The sequence below is a fragment of the Gobius niger genome (genome assembly GCF_951799975.1).
Source record: "Gobius niger genome assembly, chromosome: 12".
Lineage (NCBI taxonomy): Eukaryota > Metazoa > Chordata > Actinopteri > Gobiiformes > Gobiidae > Gobius > Gobius niger.
In genome coordinates, this window is record NC_136863.1 from 401,493 (window position 1) to 421,931 (window position 20,439).

Consider the following 20,439-nt stretch of genomic DNA (forward strand, 5'->3'; position numbering starts at 1 on the left):
TTTATATTTTAATTGTTTATTTTTTATTTATTGATTTTATTTTATTTTATTTTATTTTATTTTAATTTATTTTAATTTATTTTAATTTATTTTAATTTATTATTGTTGTATTTCATTTTTTTAATATATTTTTTTAATTATTTTTTATTGATTGATTTTTATTTTTTATTTATTTATTTAATGTAATTTAATGTAATTTAATTTAATTTTAATTTATTTTAATTTATTATTGTTGTATTTCATTTTTTTAAATATATTTTTAAATTTATTTTTAATTTATTGATTTTTATTGTTTATTTATTGATTTTTTTTATTTATTTTTTCATGTTCCTTTTATTGTGATGCTCCTGTTTGAACGCTTTCTGTGCAGGCTCTCAGTCGTGCAGGAGTTTTCCCATCTTCTTCTTCTTCTTCTTCTGTTCTGGATGATGTCACTTCGCGGCAGTCACGTGATCCCCGGTCGCTTCTGTGCGCGCCGCTTCTGCTGCTAAAGCTAAAGCTAAAGCGTGTGCAGCGAAAACAAACCCTCGGATTTCTGACCCAAGCCCCCGGCGGGACCGCTCCGGGACCGCCCGATCCTCCGGTACCGCAGCCCCCGGCGTGCCCCCCGCGCACGTAGACCCAGATATGCGCGGTAACTCTGGATTTGGAGCAGAGATTTCGCGTTATAAACAAGTGATTCCGGTTCGCGGCTGTTAGCATAGCATTCTCGGGCAGCCACTCGGCGGACTTTGTTTCTGTTTTCTGCGCGCGTACGGAGAGCGGGACGACGCGAGTCTGCCGGAGTGTCATGAAAGAAATGTCGGGGTGAGTGGAGCCTTCGCAGAAAAACGCGTTTGAACCGCGTTTTTCTGCGCTTTTTTGCAGAAACTCGAAAGAATAGGCTACATGCTAACGATGCTAACCGCTAGCCGACTGTCATAACAACTAAACACGGGCCGCGACCCGGGGTTTCCTTTACAATATCGCGTGTTTTATTCATCTGATTGACTTTGTGTGACCATCCCAGGCTGGTTTGCTTAAAAACTCATCTAAATGTGTCGGTTTTCCTCGTTGTTTCACCGTTTGACCGGTTCTCTGTGTAGTGCTAGCCGGTGATGCTAACTTTTCTCTTTGGCTAAATTAGCTTCCCCTGGTTACCGCACTTTACAGACCAATAACCTCTTAACCCCCGCCTGAACCGAGCACATTATCTTCAGTTATCATCCAGGTGTCCAGGCTTTACCCCAATCTAAAAGCTCCACGAAGAGAGGGGTCACAACAGGGATGAAAACGCGACGTAAACAAAGATCAAAACGTGAAAAAAAACACAAAAACGCGACTAAAACTGTGGCAACCGTATGGAGACTTAACGAGGAGAAATCGTAGATCGTTTTAGTGGGTCTTAGCTTTCAAATGAGGCGTTTCACTGGCCTCACGTGTGCAGGTGAAGCAGGTGAAGGGTTTGTAAAGGTTGTAGGAGACGCATTCCTGGCTTTGTTCCGCTGTAAACAAAAGTCATGACCCACAGAAACGCTCTGTTGTGTGAGAGTAAACAATATAATATGATGATACGTGATGTGTCTGCTCCGGAATGCCATTCAGCTTTACCCAAATCCACGAGGTCAATCTACAGGCCAGTGCAGCGCCTCATTTGAACGCTAAGCAGTGTTAATTTTGACGTATTTTAGTTTAGTTTTAGTCGACCAAAATTAAGACTAATTGAGTGGACTTTGCATTGATAATATTGATTATAATCATATTTCCAATGTTTTGCTGAAACGGTGGGATTGTCAAATACTTTTACTTTCATCTCCCTCTCACGCCCTTTCAGAGCCGTGGGGAGATGTTTTAGTGAGGGGGCGCTGAGGGACAAAATGTACCCCAAAATACTATTTATTAACCTCTTAACTCCCGCCTGAACCGAGAGCATTTTCTCCAGTTCAGCTTTACCCAAATCCTGTAGGCCAGAGTAACGCCTCATTTGAAAGACCTACAAAACTAAATGGATCTTTTTCCTCACGGCAGATTTTTTTCATCACTTTTTTTTGTCGGGCAGTCGTCTCATTTTTGTCAAAGTTTCGTCCATTTTTTTTCACTTTTTTTGTCAATTTTTGTCACTTTTTGTCAACATTTTCTCATTTTTTTGTAAATTTTTTCTCAATTTTTTTCTCATTTTTTTGTCAAATTTGTGTCATTTTTTGTCAATTTTTGTCATTTTTTCTACATTTTTTGTGACTTTTTCCCCCCAATTATTCGCATTTAGAATTTGACATTTTTTTGACATTTTTTTGTCAAATTCTTATCACTTTTTCGTCCATTTCTTCATCAATTTTTCCACAAATTTTTTTCACTTTTTTGTCAAATTTTTCTCCGTTTTTTGTCAATTTTTGCCATTTTTTTCTCACTTTTTTGTCAATTTTTTCGTCCATTTTTTTCACTTTTTGTCAAATTTTTGTCATTTTTCGTCAAATTATTCGCATTTTTTGGTCAAATTCTTATCACTTTTTCGTCCATTTCTTCTCAATTTTTCCACAAATTTTTCTCACTTTTTTGTCAAATTTTTCTCCGTTTTTTGTCAAATTTTTGTCATTTTTTTCTCACTTTTTTGTCCATTTTTTCGTCCATTTTTTTCTCACTTTTTTGTCAAATTTTTGTCAATATTTGTCAAATTTTTCTCCATTTTTTGTCAGATTTTTGTCATTTTTCGTCACTTCTTCGTCAAATTATTCGCATTTTTTTTAGTCAATTTCTTATCCCTTTTTCGTCCATTCATGTTTAATGTTGTTCCTCTGCTTCATGTTTCTGCTCCACATGAACAAAGCTCAGAGCTGATCCTTTAAACATGATCTGAGGCTCTTTCAGACGCTCAATACAAGTTTGGATGATTTTAGTCTCTCCTTTTCATTTTTATTTAGTCTGATTTTAGTCGACTCAAATATCTGGACATTTTAGTCACAGTTTTAGTCTCATGAGAAACTTTTAATTTAGTTTTAGTCCAATTTTAGTCACGAAAATATCACTTTGACTAAAATTAAGACTGAATATTTTAGTCGACGACATTAACACTGACGCTAACCCTACAGAACAAACAGCCTAAACAGATCTTTTTCCTCACATTGTCGTCACTTTTTGGACTTTTTTTCTCCATCAGTTCCTTGTTGGGTTTTCATCCTCGTTTTCATCTCATTTTGTTGTTATTTTGACACTTTGTGCTCTGTTCAGGCGGGTTATTCAAGGTTTGATCATTTCAAGGCCATCTCCACTTGCTCCTGCAGACACTTTACAGACTCCACTCGACCACATCTGGAAGGTTCTTCACACAAGGATGTTCCAGATTCTGATTCTGACACATTTATATTGAGCTTTGAGTCTTTCCATTCATAAATAGCTTATTGAGCAAATCTTTCAAACCAATATAAAATAATAATCACGATTATTTTTGTCATAATTGAAATCACGATTATTCAAACGATTATTTGTTGCCTTTAAAAAAAAAAAAGTGACAAAAATCCATAAAAAAAAGACAAAAATCCATCAAAAAAAGACAAAAATCCATCAAAAAAAGACAAAAATCCATCAAAAAAAGACAAAAATCCATCAAAAAAGACAAAAATCCATCAAAAAAAGACAAAAATCCATCAAAAAAAGACAAAAATCCATCAAAAAAGACAAAAATCCATCAAAAAAAAGACAAAAATCCATCAAAAAAGACAAAAATCCATTAAAAAAAAAAGACAAAAATCCATTAAAAAAAAGACAAAAATCCATCAAAAAAGTGACAAAAATCCATCAAAAAAAGACAAAAATCCATTAAAAAAAAAAAGACAAAAATCCATCAAAAAGTGACAAAATCCATTAAAAAAAAAGACAAAAATCCATAAAAAAAGACAAAAATCAATATAAACACATTTATTACCAAAGGGACTGGACAGAGATTGATTCTGCCTCTTTCATCGCTTTTTAGTTCTGTTTCGTAACGTTCATTGTGTCGACTTGTGTTTCTAGTATCACTTTTTAGGTTGGTTTTGCCAGACACTAAGGTTAGAGGTGTTAAAGATCTTTCACCTTTACTGATGACGGCCTGCAGAGGGCGCTGAAACATGTAAAGGTAGAAGATCTTTAACATCTCTAACCTTAGTGTCTGGGAAAACGAACCGAAAAAGTGATTTTAGTTTTGTTGTTGTTGCTTTTCCGGCACGTTTTTGTCTCATTTGTTGCCGCTTCGATGGTTTTTTTGTAGGACTGAAACTAATTGATTAATCGACAACTAATCGATTACTAAAATAGTTGTCAACTATTTCAGTAATCGATTAATCGTTTTCTAGTGAACACAGACTAAAATGGAGCAAAAATGACATGACGATTGTGTGTTTTGGATGAAAACCTACTTTGTTTTTAAAGTTCGGGTCTGCAGTGTTTTGTACATTGTAAATTTCATAAATATCCGTCGTTTGTCTCGTCCAATCAAAGCAGAATTAGCACAAAGAGCCTCCTGCAAATGTTTACTTTAAGTTTGCTCCATCCACGTGTCCTCAAGCGGCGCCACTTTAGCTTCATGTGGTCAAAGAATCGTAAACATTCAATTTCCATCACCTTTCAGAGCCAAGCGATTAATCGTGAAAATAATCGGTAGATGAATCGATTATCACAATAGTCGTGAGCTGCAGCCCTAGTTTTTTGTCACTTTTTCGTTGTTGCTTTTCCGGCGTGTTTTTATAACTTTTTTGTTGCTCTTTTGTGGCTTGTTTGGTCACATTGTAAGTTAGGGCGGCTCGATTATTGAAAAAATAATAATCACGATTATTTTTGTCATAATTGAAATCACGATTATTCAAACGATTATTTGTTGCCTTTAAAAAAAAAAGACAAAAGTCCAGCAAAAAAGTGACAAAAATCCAGCAAAAAAGTGACAAAAATCCAGCAGAAAAAAGACAAAAATCCAGAAAAAAAATGACAAAAATCCATCAAAAAAAGTGACAAAAATTCATCAAAAAAAGACAAAAATCCAGCAAAAAAATGACAAAAATCCATAAAAAAGTGACAAAAATCCATAAAAAAGTGACAAAAATCCAGCAGAAAAAAGACAAAAATCCATCAAAAAAGTGACAAAAATCCATCAAAAAAAGACAAAAATCCAGCAAAAAAAGACAAAAATCCAGCAAAAAAAGACAAAAATCCAGCAAAAAAAGACAAAAATCCAGCAAAAAAAAAAAAGACAAAAATCCAGCAAAAAAGTGACAAAATTAAAAATTTGAAGAAAAAAAAGCATTAAAAAAGTAAATAAATTGAAGAAAAAAAAATATAATCGATTTTTTGCGATTATGCTAATTTTGTAATCGTTTACTGTTGTAATCGAAATCGTAATCGAATTTCGATTAATTGCACAGCCCTACTGTAAGTTAAATCTCACTTTTTCTCGTTCATTTGTCGTGTTTTTCGTCCTCGTCGTCTCCGTGTTGACGCTCTGATCCAGGAGCTTGAGGAGAAAAGGTTCAGACAGAAGTTCAGAAGTTTATCTGCAGCTCAACAGTGAATTCCTAACGTTCCTCCAGCGCTGACCTTGTTTTGTTTTGGGCTCAGTTCATCGTATCAGGCTCTGTTTTTATGTAGCTGATTATTTACACTTTAGTTTCTTCTTCTGTCTTCGTGTATTAGGTTGAAATGGAACAGGGTCATTTTGATGCTCCAGGATTATGTTCTAACGCCGCTAAAGCAGGAACAAAAACAGTGGGAAGACGAGTGACAAAACGGGAAACTTCAGCAAATAAAATGTTGAGCAGTGTTATAATTTCACAGATTCCAAAGCTAACCCTCCTCCTTGTTGTGCCCAGTCCTGTGCCTAGTGGGCAGCAGCCTCCCAAACACTATGGCATCACCTCCGCCATCAGCCTGGCGCCGCCGCGGGACATCGACCACCAGTACACCAACAAACTGTGCGACGCCATGAAGCCTTTCGGGGTGTTCGAGGACGAGGAGGAGCTCAACCACAGGTGCTCTTTAAAGGAACAGGTTTTTCCATTCTGAGATCTGTGCTTACCTTAGACGAGTTCATGTGTACCTGTCTGGTCTTCACGCGTGTCCTCAGTCACGTAAACACAGACGGCCGTTAGCATTTAGCCTCTCCCCCTCTCCTCTATAGTGTTAGCATTTAGCCTCTCCCTCTCTCCTCTATAGCGTTAGCATTTAGCCTCTCCCTCTCTCCTCTATAGTGTTAGCATTTAGCCTCTCCCTCTCTCCTCTATAGCGTTAGCATTTAGCCTCTCTCTCTCTCCTCTATAGTGTTAGCATTTAGCCTCTCCCCCTCTCCTCTGTAGTGTTAGCATTTAGCCTCTCCCTCTCTCCACTATAGTGTTAGCATTCAGCCCCTCCCTCTCTCCTCTATAGCGTTAGCATTTAGCCTCTCCCCTCTCCTCTATAGCGTTAGCATTTAGCCTCTCCCTCTCTCCTCTATAGTGTTAGCATTTAGCCTCTCCCCCTCTCCTCTATAGTGTTAGCATTTAGCCTCTCCCTCTCTCCTCTATAGCGTTAGCATTTAGCCTCTCCCTCTCTCCTCTATAGTGTTAGCATTTAGCCTCTCCCTCTCTCCTCTATAGTGTTAGCATTTAGCCTCTCCCCCTCTCCTCTATAGTGTTAGCATTTAGCCTCTCCCTCTCTCCTCTATAGCGTTAGCATTTAGCCTCTCCCTCTCTCCTCTATAGTGTTAGCATTTAGCCTCTCCCTCTCTCCTCTATAGCGTTAGCATTTAGCCTCTCCCCCTCTCCTCTATAGTGTTAGCATTTAGCCTCTCCCCCTCTCCTCTATAGTGTTAGCATTTAGCCTCTCCCTCTCTCCTCTATAGTGTTAGCATTTAGCCTCTCCCTCTCTCCTCTATAGCGTTAGCATTTAGCCTCTCCCCCCTCCTCTATAGTGTTAGCATTTAGCCTCTCCCTCTCTCCTCTATAGTGTTAGCATTTAGCCTCTCCCTCTCTCCTCTATAGCGTTAGCATTTAGCCTCTCCCCCCTCCTCTATAGTGTTAGCATTTAGCCTCTCCCTCTCCCCCTCTATAGTGTTAGCATTTAGCCTCTCCCTCTCTCCTCTATAGCGTTAGCATTTAGCCTCTCCCTCTCTCCTCTATAGCGTTAGCATTTAGCCTCTCCCCCTCTCCTCTATAGTGTTAGCATTTAGCCTCTCCCCCTCTCCTCTATAGTGTTAGCATTTAGCCTCTCCCCCTCTCCTCTATAGTGTTAGCATTTAGCCTCTCTCCTCTATAGTGTTAGCATTTAGCCTCTCCCCCTCTCCTCTATAGTGTTAGCATTTAGCCTCTCCCTCTCTCCTCTATAGCGTTAGCATTTAGCCTCTCCCCCTCTCCTCTATAGTGTTAGCATTTAGCCTCTCCCTCTCTCCTCTATAGCGTTAGCATTTAGCCTCTCCCTCTCTCCTCTATAGCGTTAGCATTTAGCCTCTCCCTCTCTCCTCTATAGCGTTAGCATTTAGCCTCTCCCCCCTCCTCTATAGTGTTAGCATTTAGCCTCTCCCTCTCTCCTCTATAGCGTTAGCATTTAGCCTCTCCCTCTCTCCTCTATAGCGTTAGCATTTAGCCTCTCCCCCTCTCCTCTATAGTGTTAGCATTTAGCCTCTCCCCCTCTCCTCTATAGTGTTAGCATTTAGCCTCTCCCTCTCTCCTCTATAGCGTTAGCATTTAGCCTCTCCCTCTCTCCTCTATAGCGTTAGCATTTAGCCTCTCCCTCTCTCCTCTATAGTGTTAGCATTTAGCCTCTCCCTCTCTCCTCTATAGTGTTAGCATTTAGCCTCTCCCTCTCTCCTCTATAGTGTTAGCATTTAGCCTCTCTCCCTCTCCTCTATAGTGTTAGCATTTAGCCTCTCCCCCTCTCCTCTATAGTGTTAGCATTTAGCCTCTCCCTCTCTCCTCTATAGTGTTAGCATTAAGCCTCTCCCTCTCTCCTCTATAGCGTTAGCATTTAGCCTCTCCCTCTCTCCTCTATAGCGTTAGCATTTAGCCTCTCCCCCTCTCCTCTATAGTGTTAGCATTTAGCCTCTCCCCCTCTCCTCTATAGTGTTAGCATTTAGCCCCTCCCTCTCTCCTCTATAGTGTTAGCATTTAGCCTCTCTCCTCTATAGTGTTAGCATTTAGCCTCTCCCCCTCTCCTCTATAGTGTTAGCATTTAGCCTCTCCCTCTCTCCTCTATAGCGTTAGCATTTAGCCTCTCCCCCTCTCCTCTATAGTGTTAGCATTTAGCCTCTCCCTCTCTCCTCTATAGCGTTAGCATTTAGCCTCTCCCTCTCTCCTCTATAGCGTTAGCATTTAGCCTCTCCCTCTCTCCTCTATAGCGTTAGCATTTAGCCTCTCCCTCTCTCCTCTATAGCGTTAGCATTTAGCCTCTCCCCCCCTCCTCTATAGTGTTAGCATTTAGCCTCTCCCTCTCTCCTCTATAGCGTTAGCATTTAGCCTCTCCCCCCTCCTCTATAGTGTTAGCATTTAGCCTCTCCCTCTCTCCTCTATAGTGTTAGCATTTAGCCTCTCCCCTCTCCTGTATAGCGTTAGCATTTAGCCTCTCCCCCTCTCCTCTATAGCGTTAGCATTTAGCCTCTCCCCCTCTCCTCTATAGTGTTAGCATTTAGCCTCTCCCCCTCTCCTGTATAGCGTTAGCATTTAGCCTCTCCCCCTCTCCTCTATAGCGTTAGCATTTAGCCTCTCCCCCTCTCCTCTATAGTGTTAGCATTTAGCCTCTCCCCCCTCCTCTATAGTGTTAGCATTTAGCCTCTCCCTCTCTCCTCTATAGCGTTAGCATTTAGCCTCTCCCCCTCTCCTCTATAGTGTTAGCATTTAGCCTCTCCCCCTCTCCTCTATAGCGTTAGCATTTAGCCTCTCCCTCTCTCCTCTATAGTGTTAGCATTTAGCCTCTCCCCCTCTCCTCTATAGTGTTAGCATTTAGCCTCTCCCCCTCTCCTCTATAGCGTTAGCATTTAGCCTCTCCCTCTCTCCTCTATAGTGTTAGCATTTAGCCTCTCCCTCTCTCCTCTATAGTGTTAGCATTTAGCCTGTCCCCCTCTCCTCTATAGTGTTAGCATTTAGCCTCTCCCCCTCTCCTCTATAGTGTTAGCATTTAGCCTCTCCCCCTCTCCTCTATAGCGTTAGCATTTAGCCTCTCCCTCTCTCCTCTATAGTGTTAGCATTTAGCCTCTCCCTCTCTCCTCTATAGTGTTAGCATTCAGCCTCTCCCCCTCTCCTCTATAGCGTTAGCATTTAGCCTCTCCCCCTCTCCCCCTCTATAGCGTTAGCATTTAGCCTCTCCCCCTCTCCTCTATAGCGTTAGCATTTAGCCTCTCCCCCTCTCCTCTATAGTGTTAGCATTTAGCCTCTCCCTCTCTCCTCTATAGCGTTAGCATTTAGCCTCTCCCTCTCTCCTCTATAGTGTTAGCATTTAGCCTCTCCCCCTCTCCTCTATAGCGTTAGCATTTAGCCTCTCCCTCTCTCCTCTATAGCGTTAGCATTTAGCCCCTCCCTCTCTCCTCTATAGTGTTAGCATTTAGCCTCTCCCTCTCTCCTCTATAGTGTTAGCATTTAGCCTCTCCCCCTCTCCTCTATAGTGTTAGCATTCAGCCTCTCCCCCTCTCCTCTATAGCGTTAGCATTTAGCCTCTCCCTCTCTCCTCTATAGCGTTAGCATTTAGCCTCTCCCCCTCTCCTCTATAGTGTTAGCATTCAGCCTCTCCCTCTCTCCTCTATAGTGTTAGCATTTAGCCTCTCCCTCTCTCCTCTATAGTGTTAGCATTTAGCCTCTCCCCCTCTCCTCTATAGTGTTAGCATTTAGCCTCTCCCCCTCTCCTCTATAGCGTTAGCATTTAGCCTCTCCCCCTCTCCTCTATAGTGTTAGCATTTAGCCTCTCTCCTCTATAGTGTTAGCATTCAGCCCCTCCCTCTCTCCTCTATAGTGTTAGCATTTAGCCTCTCCCCCTCTCCTCTATAGCGTTAGCATTTAGCCTCTCCCCCTCTATAGCGTTAGCATTTAGCCTCTCCCCCTCTCCTCTATAGTGTTAGCATTTAGCCTCTCCCTCTCTCCTCTATAGCGTTAGCATTTAGCCTCTCCCTCTCTCCTCTATAGTGTTAGCATTTAGCCTCTCCCTCTCTCCTCTATAGTGTTAGCATTTAGCCTCTCCCTCTCTCCTCTATAGTGTTAGCATTTAGCCTCTCCTCCTCTCCTCTATAGCGTTAGCATTTAGCCTCTCCTCCTCTCCTCTATAGCGTTAGCATTTAGCCTGTCCCTCTCTCCTCTATAGCGTTAGCATTTAGCCTCTCCCCCTCTCCCCCTCTATAGCGTTAGCATTTAGCCTCTCCCCCTCTCCCCCTCTATAGCGTTAGCATTTAGCCTCTCCCCCTCTCCTCTATAGCGTTAGCATTTAGCCTCTCCCTCTCTCCTCTATAGTGTTAGCATTTAGCCTCTCCCCCTCTCCCCCTCTATAGCGTTAGCATTTAGCCTCTCCCCCTCTCCTCTATAGCGTTAGCATTTAGCCTCTCCCTCTCTCCTCTATAGCGTTAGCATTTAGCCTCTCCCCCTCTCCCCCTCTATAGCGTTAGCATTTAGCCTCTCCCTCTCTCCTCTATAGCGTTAGCATTTAGCCTCTCCCTCTCTCCTCTATAGCGTTAGCATTTAGCCTGTCCCCCTCTCCTCTGTAGCGTTAGCATTTAGCCTCTCCCTCTCTCCTCTATAGCGTTAGCATTTAGCCTCTCCCCCTCTCCTCTATAGCGTTAGCATTTAGCCTCTCCCCCTCTCCTCTATAGTGTTAGCATTTAGCCTCTCCCTCTCTCCTCTATAGTGTTAGCATTTAGCCTCTCCCCCTCTCCTCTATAGTGTTAGCATTTAGCCTGTCCCCCTCTCCTCTATAGTGTTAGCATTTAGCCTCTCCCCCTCTATAGCGTTAGCATTTAGCCTCTCCCCCCTCCTCTATAGTGTTAGCATTTAGCCTCTCCTCCTCTCCTCTATAGCGTTAGCATTTAGTCTCTCCCTCTCTCCTCTATAGTGTTAGCATTTAGCCTCTCCCCCTCTATAGCGTTAGCATTTAGTCTCTCCCTCTCTCCTCTATAGCGTTAGCATTTAGTCTCTCCCCCTCTCCTCTATAGCGTTAGCATTTAGCCTCTCCCTCTCTCCCCCTCTATAGCGTTAGCATTTAACCTCTCCCCCTCTCCTCTATAGCGTTAGCATTTAGCCTCTCCCCCTCTCCTCTATAGCGTTAGCATTTAGCCTCTCCCCCTCTCCTCTATAGCGTTAGCATTTAGCCTCTCCCCCTCTCCCCCTCTATAGCGTTAGCATTTAGCCTCTCCCCCTCTCCTCTATAGCGTTAGCATTTAGCCTCTCCCCCTCTCCTCTATAGTGTTAGCATTTAGCCTCTCCCCCTCTCCTCTATAGTGTTAGCATTTAGCCTCTCCCTCTCTCCTCTATAGTGTTAGCATTTAGCCTCTCCCTTTCTCCTCTATAGTGTTAGCATTTAGCCTCTCCCCCTCTCCTCTATAGCGTTAGCATTTAGCCTCTCCCCCTCTCCCCCTCTATAGCGTTAGCATTTAGCCTCTCCCCCTCTCCTCTATAGCGTTAGCATTTAGCCTCTCCCTTTCTCCTCTATAGCGTTAGCATTTAGCCTCTCCCCCTCTCCTCTATAGCGTTAGCATTTAGCCTCTCCCCCTCTCCTCTATAGCGTTAGCATTTAGCCTCTCCCCCTCTCCCCCTCTATAGCGTTAGCATTTAGCCTCTCCCTCTCTCCTCTATAGTGTTAGCATTTAGCCTCTCCCTCTCTCCTCTATAGTGTTAGCATTTAGCCTCTCCCCCTCTCCTCTATAGCGTTAGCATTTAGCCTCTCCCCCTCTCCTCTATAGTGTTAGCATTTAGCCTCTCCCTCTCTCCTCTATAGCGTTAGCATTTAGCCTCTCCCCCTCTCCTCTATAGTGTTAGCATTTAGCCTCTCCCCCTCTCCTCTATAGTGTTAGCATTTAGCCTCTCCCCCTCTCCTCTATAGTGTTAGCATTTAGCCTCTCCCCCTCTCCTCTATAGTGTTAGCATTTAGCCTCTCCCCCTCTCCTCTATAGTGTTAGCATTTAGCCTCTCCCCCTCTATAGCGTTAGCATTTAGCCTCTCCCCCTCTCCTCTATAGTGTTAGCATTTAGCCTCTCCCCCTCTCCTCTATAGTGTTAGCATTTAGCCTCTCCCCCTCTCCTCTATAGCGTTAGCATTTAGCCTCTCCCCCTCTCCTCTATAGTGTTAGCATTTAGCCTCTCCCTCTCTCCTCTATAGCGTTAGCATTTAGCCTCTCCCCCTCTCCTCTATAGTGTTAGCATTTAGCCTCTCCCCCTCTCCTCTATAGTGTTAGCATTTAGCCTCTCCCCCTCTCCTCTATAGTGTTAGCATTTAGCCTCTCCCCCTCTCCTCTATAGTGTTAGCATTTAGCCTCTCCCCCTCTCCTCTATAGTGTTAGCATTTAGCCTCTCCCCCTCTATAGCGTTAGCATTTAGCCTCTCCCCCTCTCCTCTATAGTGTTAGCATTTAGCCTCTCCCCCTCTCCTCTATAGCGTTAGCATTTAGCCTCTCCCTCTCTCCTCTATAGCGTTAGCATTTAGCCTCTCCCTCTCTCCTCTATAGCGTTAGCATTTAGCCTCTCCCTCTCTCCTCTATAGTGTTAGCATTTAGCCTCTCCCTCTCTCCTCTATAGCGTTAGCATTTAGCCTCTTCTCCTCTATAGCTCCAAACCAGGTGAAGATAGAAGCTACCGAGCTCTTCCACGTTTTCCCTATTTAAGGCGAGACACTTTAGGTGAAAGTATTGATGTTTCCCGCAGTGGTGGAAGTGGAGATTTGTATCTGTTTTCCTCCCTTTACATCTTAGTTTTCATGTCAGATATAAAAATGATGATGTTTATTTGATGATGTTTTGTCTGCGAGGTGGGGGCGACCCGGAAGTAGAAAGGCCGTCTTTCCCGCGGGTTTTCATTCATAAATATTGACAGATTTGACATCCACGTGTCCTGCTAAGGGGCCCCGTGATGACGCTTTCACCCAAATATGGTGTTTTTCCTCCTACGAGACGCTGGAGCGGAAAAGTGGAAGAACGGGCCGAGCATGCGCACTCGCTACAAAACTTCAGGGCTGGTTTTCTCTGAATGAGAGAAGCCGCACTCGGGCAGAGCCTGAGCCCTTATAGAAGCTCCCACAGACTCCACACTTTACAGGCTGAGACACAACAACATTCTGAAGCTTTTTTCAGAGGGATTTTTTAATCTCTAATTCCAAACCTGATTTATTCAGCTTTGAAACCAAAAAAACAGGCGGAATTAAAATTTGACAAAAAAACGACAAAAAATTGACAAAAAATTGACAAAAAATGACCAAAAAATGACAAAAAATTGACAAAAAATGACAAAAAATTGACAAAAAAATGACAAAAAATTGACAAAAAATTGACAAAAAATTGACAAAAAAATGACAAAAAATGACAAAAAATTGACAAAAAATGACAAAAAAAATGACTAAAAATTGACAAAAAAATGACAAAAAAATGACAAAAAATTGACAAAAAATGACAAAAAAATGACAAAAAAATGACAATAAAATAACAAACAAATTTACAAAAAAATGATGAAAAAACGATGAAAAAATGATGAACATGTGACAAAAAGTGACAAAAAATGCACTATTTGACCAAAAAAATTACAAAAATGAGTTGAAACCCCCCCCCCCAAAAATGATCTGATTTTTTACAGATTTTTTCACTGATGATTAGTTTATTGAAAAACTAAACAAAATATCCAAAATCCCCTCTGAAAAAATCTTAGTCACTAATATGTCAATAAAATAAAACCATTTAATCTGGATCAATTCATTATTTTGATTTCGTTGCCCAAAATATAGGCAATTTTGGCCATTTTAATGCTGAAAATGCCTTATTTTTATGTGAAAACATAAAATGACAGAAAAAATGCAACACATTTGTTTCTCATATTTATATCTGTGATGTTCAGCAAAAGCTTCAAATTGACGTCTCTACATTTATTTATTTCCCTTTTCTTCACCTGCAGTGTCTCGCCTTAAAGGGGCTAGATGCAAATTAGCCATTTTATACTCACTCCTGCCCCCTCAGGTCATATGTGTAACTGCAGCTTCTATATTAAGCTCGTGCTTGACGGCACTTCAGACCCGAAGTAACAGCTTTCTGAGTGACAGGATGTTAGAGGCAGTTGTGGTGAAGCCTGAGCTCATTCTACACATGAGGACATGGAGGAACGTGAAGGGGAGGGAAAATACATCATTTTAACATTTTTAAACTAGTCCCTTTAAATATGGTTACGCGAAGTGTTACATGATAAAGTATAATTACACTAAATTAAACAGTGTGGATTTATAAAAAGGTGGGACTATATTGTGAGGCGTAATAATACCGGGAGTAGTTTGGCGTCCGCGCAGTAATATCTTCACTTTAATGTGAACTTTTCTGGTACCCGGGTCGCCAAAATCTTGCTCTTTTAATGCACAGACCAGGACACACTGAAATGTACTCACAGATGACAAATATTTAAGGCACATGAGAAGGAAACCATATGTTTATATATGCACGTACTGTCCATGTACAGGTGTATATAAATATAGCAATGATGGTTCTATGTGGGGCAGCATCAGACGGCAGCAACAACCTGTCACCATTCCATTCCATACTTAAGAATGTACAATAAGACAGTTTTCCAAACCTGATTCTGTACCAAAGACTATGTAAACTTATTTCCTATGTGTTGATTATGGTCAGGTATCTATATCCAAATCCATGTGTTGATTATGGTTATGTATATCTTAATTGTCCCATAATGAGCTGGTCTCAGAGAACAAACCGGAATGTAAAAGAACGGCAGCTCTAAAGTTTATAAATACGTTTAAAGGGTCGGCTTAAATAAGCACTGTTTGCTTCAGCCGACTCCCTTTTGGGCATTATTGTGTTTCTTTTCTTTTCTAGGAACTTGGAATTGCTCAAATAAACTAAACTAAACTAAATGTGCGGACGCTGAAGTTCTCCTGTTTTGATTTTGCCGTGGTGTAAAAGCCCGTGTGGAGTTTGAAACTTTGGCGCCGTGACTTCACTAACCCGTGTTCTTCTCCTTCACAGACTCGCAGTTCTTGGGAAGTTAAATAACTTTGTGAAAGAGTGGATCGCAGAGATCAGTGAAGCCAAGGTTCGTTTCTGAAAGCCTGTTTTGTCTGTATCGTGTTCTTGTGTTTAATGAAGTTCCGATCTCTGCAGAACCTTCCTCCTTCAGCCATCAGCTGCGTGGGAGGAAAGATCTTCACGTTTGGGTCATATCGCCTCGGAGTCCACACGAAAGGTATTTCAATCCTCCTTTAGTCTGTTCTTCACACTTTAATACGGTTAGTTTAAATCTGAGTGAAAGTCTCGGCAGCGTCGTCTCCAAACGGAGCTGTTATTGTTGTTGAGCGTCTGACGGCCTGGACACTGTTATCAGATTATTCAGTTTTGAATGGGTTTATTCCCTGTTATTACACGGCTCTTCACAGCGTCAGTAGAAGCTCCGTTGATTTGACGTCTGAGTTGGTGCTTTCATATCACTCCGCACGTTCGTAGCAGCGACACTATCTGTCCCGTCACTGAGAGAGAAGTCGGGGAATCGTGAGTCTGACTTTCAACTTACCCAGAGATTCACCACCTCCTCCAACTGCACCTTCAGCTAAGTAGCTAGGCTAGCTGTTAGCCTAGCTGCTTCTAGCCTAGCAAAACGTTACCGAGCAACGTGCAAACTTTTGGGAACTATTTGTGGCGTCATTAAATAAACCTTTGACCTTCATAAAAGTGTACGAAGTTTATGTTGTGTGTGTTCAGTTGGAAAATGGACGAATAATAAGCGGGATAATGTAAAGAACGCTGGTCATTATCGGGAAAATAAGCACCGACAGGGAGAAACAAGACCAAGTCCGGTTCGCCCTGAAGGAGCTTATTTTCCCGATAGTGACCAGCGTTCTTTACATTATAGGGCTGTGCAATTAATCTAAATTCGATGACGATTTCGATTATTACACTAGACGATCATAAAAACAGCATAATGGAGAACAAAGGATTATTAAGGATGCCCTCCCGCTCGTCCCGCTCGTCCTGTGCGGTTTGTGTGACGCGTCTGAAACACCAGCCTGACAGAACTGTGAATAACATCTACTAATATGTCTTAAACCAAACTCTTAGATAAACCTCTGTTCAGAGCTCACCTTGTGCTGAAGGAACAGCTGTTCAGAAGCCTCCACATCCTTTACTCTGGTTTAGTTTAGTAGAAAGGTCTAAAACAGGAGCAGATCAAGGAGCTCAAACAAACTCTGATTACTTCATGATTGTTTCTGTTTCCTTCGTATTTCACTAAAGGCTCAGGCTTTGGTTTGACATAAAAACATTGTCGCTGTGTGATGATGTCATCAGGCCGCGCCGCTCTGTTGGACAGGTGTGAGGGCTGGCCAGCAGGGGGCAGGTGTGAGGGCTGGCCAGCAGGGGGCAGGTGTGATTTCAATTATTACTAAAATAATCGTGATTATTATTTTTTCTATAATCGAGCAGCCCTAATACATTATCCTTAACTTAAATGGCTGTTTTGTGGCTGTAATGAGAGCAGTGTTTCGGTTTGGCCACACGTGCACGAGCGTGGTTTGATGATGAAGAAACAACACTATGTTCTTCAGATATATTATTGTTAGGTAGTTTTAGGTCCTACTGTGTAGACCTGCACCGGCTTATGCAGAACACAGACCTGCCACATGTGTCTGATCATAAACTCTGGAAGTCCCTGATGAACATTAAACATGAATCTGAGGAAAATGAGAAGGTTAAATAATGGATTTTCTACAAGTCAGAGCTCACTTCAGTGACTGATGTGAAACCGATTAAACTCACAAACTCCATTTCCGTATTTCCGAAGTGCCAAAAGGCTTTGATGTAAATCTTCCTGTCGTCTCATCGCTCTGGTTAAACTCGCTCCAGTCTCTGTTTCTCTGAGGTTTTCCCCAAATAAACACGACAGCGTTGAGTCACCGAGCGCTAAACTCGCTCTAGTATAAAACAAACTCTGGAAAGGATTAGCGGAACGGATTTGGTAAAGACGCTCGTGATTCCAGTCCTGACAGGCAGGGGGCGCTGTCAGAGTAATGGTCGGGGAAACACTGATTAGAGACTTGGGGTTTGTTGAGTAAATGTTCCTTTAAGATCCCGACACATTTGGACGTTCAGAACAAGCGAGGTTCCGAAGCGGCGCCGTCAGAGCTGAAGCAGGAGGTCAAGTCGAGGTCACGCTTTAGGAACGTTGCTTTAAAAACCGCCGGAGAAGTTTAAAGTGTGAATCCAGAGGGAGTTATGTCTGGCCTGTTCTGGGTCCGGGTGAAAGAAGAAGATATGGGATTGTTGTAACGTGTTTTCTCGTGTTTTCTCATGTCTTCTCGTGTCCAGGAGCCGACATTGACGCTCTGTGTGTGGCGCCGCGTCACGTGGAGAGGACAGACTTTTTCCTGTCGTTCTTTGAGAAACTGAAGCAGCTGGAGGAGATCAAGGACCTGCGGGTGAGCCCTGGTTAAAGCAGTGATTCTTTAGTTCTAAGGATGTTTGTGGAGCTCTCGGTCTTTAATGTCACCTGTAAGGCTGCAGCTGATGGTTATTTTTCTATCGATTCATCTATAGATTATTTCTTCGATTAATCGATTAATTTTTTCATTTAAAATGAAGAACATTGATGTTTCCAAATGGCATGGCTTTCATTTATTTATTTACAACTATATTTTCCCAACTTTTAAAAATGGAAAATGGGCCCGTATTTACGTAATCGATGACGTCGACGCATCGTTGCACCCTTACTCTCCTGCACTGGGTCCGTGGAGTCGTGGACGCTGAGCTCGTGTTTCCAAACGACTCGATGGACCCGGTCCAGACGACAGTAGTTTGGTGTTAACCGTGTTTTCTCCTCAGGCGGTTGAAGACGCCTTCGTGCCTGTGATTAAGTTCAAGTTCGATGGGATCGAGGTAAACACTTTTATTTCCTGCTCTGGCTCCTGGTTTCAGATGAAAAGATCCTGTGTTTGTTTCAGATCGACCTGTTGTTCGCCCGACTCGCTCTCCAGTCCATCCCCGACAACCTGGACCTGAGAGGGGACTCTTTACTGAGGAACCTGGACATCCGCTGCATCCGGAGCCTCAACGGTAACTTTAATACTTCCAGAATACAGCTTTAATACTTTAAACCTCTGCTACAGTGTTTATCATCACTTGAAACCAAACCAAACAGTCTTTTACCCGGGTGTAACTCACTGCTCTGACCTGGAGCGGCTTCAGTTCGTCAGATCCAGGTTCAGGAACTCTCTGACCACCTGACCCGGGAGAACAACAGGCTCTCACTGCTCTGTGTTGTGTTCACAGGCTGCAGAGTGACGGATGAAATCCTGTATTTGGTGCCAAACAAAGAAAACTTCCGGCTGACGCTGCGGGCGATCAAACTCTGGGCCAAACGTGAGTCGAGAGGAAACGGTTCTTCAGCTTTTAGAGTCGTCAGGGTGAAGCTTCTGCTGTAGAAACATTATGAAAGGGGGGTATTCTGCAAAATGGACTTTTTCCAGCTTTCCATCATGTTATTCTGTCACTCCCTCATTAAAAACATGGCTGAAGTGTTGCCTTGGCACATTCACGTATTTCTGAGTAATCTGTAAAAACTCTGATGGCGGCCATTTTAGGGATAGGTTTGCCTGAGTCCTCCTAGGAACGCCCCCACCTCCTGGAGACGCCTCCGAGCTTTGGTCACCAGCCGAGTAACCAACCACTGCTCCTCAGCAGAACCCCCTCCCCACTGATGCCACAGACAGCGTGTGGAGGGGGCGTGTCTAAAGGCTCAGAGGTTCTTAAAGAGACAGAGGCCTATTTCAAGACATTCACTACAGCCATTTTGAGAGAGACATTTTATACAAGGCAGTTATTCTAATTTACTGCATTTACAGACCAACAGAAGGTTTGTCATCATTGTAGTGAGATATAGACTGGTGCTATGGGGCTGACAAAAGCAGAACACCCCCTCTTTAAAGCAGAACACCCCCTCTTTAAAGCAGAACACGCCCTCTTTAAAGCAGAACACCCCCTCTTTAACCTCTTAACTCCCGCCTGAACCGAGAGGATCTTTTTCCTCACGTCATCAGATTTTTTTTTTCCATCATTTTTTGTTGGGTTTTCAACTCATTTTTGTAACTTTTTTGTCATTTTTTTCTGTAAATTTTTTATCTCATGTTTGTCATTTTTTCGTCAAATTTTTATCAATTTTTTGTCTTTTTTTTTTTAACATTTTTGTTTTTTGTTAAATTTTTTAGCATTTTTTTGGTCAAATTTTCCTCCAATTTTTGACGTTTTTTGTCACATTTTTGTTGTTTTTTTGTTAATTTTTTTATCACATTTTTGTCACATTTTTCCTCCATTTTTATTTGATTTTTATTGTCATTTTTTGTAATTTTTTTTGCATTTTTTTAGGTCAAATTTTTATCCAATTTTTTGTAATTTTTGTTCACATTTTGTCACATTTCCATCATTGTTTTCGTCTCATTTTATAAAAGGCAGTTATTCTAATTTGAATGTGTTTTATGGTTCGATGTGACATCATTTAGTATCGGTATTGATCTTTTTCCGATAACGATACTAAAGCATGGATCAGGTATGGTGAAAGTCCCGGCTCTGATTCCCCGTCTCCTCCTCAGGCCGTGGGATCTACTCCAACATGCTGGGCTTCCTGGGGGGCGTGTCGTGGGCGATGCTGGTGGCCAGGACGTGTCAGCTTTACCCCAACGCCGTGGCCGCGACGCTCGTCCACAAGTTCTTCCTGGTCTTCTCCAAATGGTGAGACTTTTGTGTTGGTGACGGCCTGAGATGAAGCTAACCTGCGGTTCCTCTGTCTCGTTCCTCAGGGAGTGGCCGAACCCGGTGCTTTTGAAACAGCCCGAGGACAGTAACCTGAACTTACCGGTGTGGGACCCTCGAGTGAGTATAACGGGTAATTTACGGGTGTTCACGCGTCTTTGTCCTCACATGGTGTCTCTCCCAATAAACTCCTCCTCCTCGTGTGGTCATTTCCAAAGCCTGAAGATCTGTCCTTTTCACATTAAAGACATGGAAAGAAATGTCCCTCGTGCTGTTTTTGTCCGTGTGGTTTGGTGTAACGAGTTTTGGAAACTACACAGTTTGGAAACACTTTTAATGACCATGTCTGATTCTCACTGAAGGCCTGAGTCCTTCTTTTTGCTATTTTCAAATTCTGAAATCCAAAAATGAAGTCGTAGAATCAAAAACATCGGTTCAGACGTACATCAAGTTGGATGTCGGCCATTTTGGATGACCCCCATTATCCCGGTCCTAGGGCGTTTATCGGAATGAGCTCATTTTGGGGAAAATAACCGAGAAGTCGAACTGCAAAAGT

The 20,439-nt window shown here is 42.3% G+C and overlaps 1 protein-coding gene across 1 annotated transcript; it reads left to right on the forward strand.

The window, feature by feature from the left end:
• Positions 1–436: 436 nt before the first annotated feature.
• On the forward strand, positions 437–19,866 carry LOC306971647 (poly(A) polymerase gamma-like; the record flags this gene model as incomplete). Its single annotated transcript, XM_079567988.1, has 9 exons — positions 437–807; positions 5,814–5,972; positions 15,117–15,183; positions 15,252–15,333; positions 17,448–17,557; positions 17,961–18,014; positions 18,080–18,191; positions 18,408–18,497; positions 19,724–19,866. Exons 1-9 carry the CDS (start codon positions 791–793, stop codon positions 19,864–19,866), a joined length of 834 nt encoding a protein of 277 aa, XP_079424114.1. The 5' UTR covers positions 437–790.
• Between the last annotated feature and the right edge of the window lie 573 nt (positions 19,867–20,439).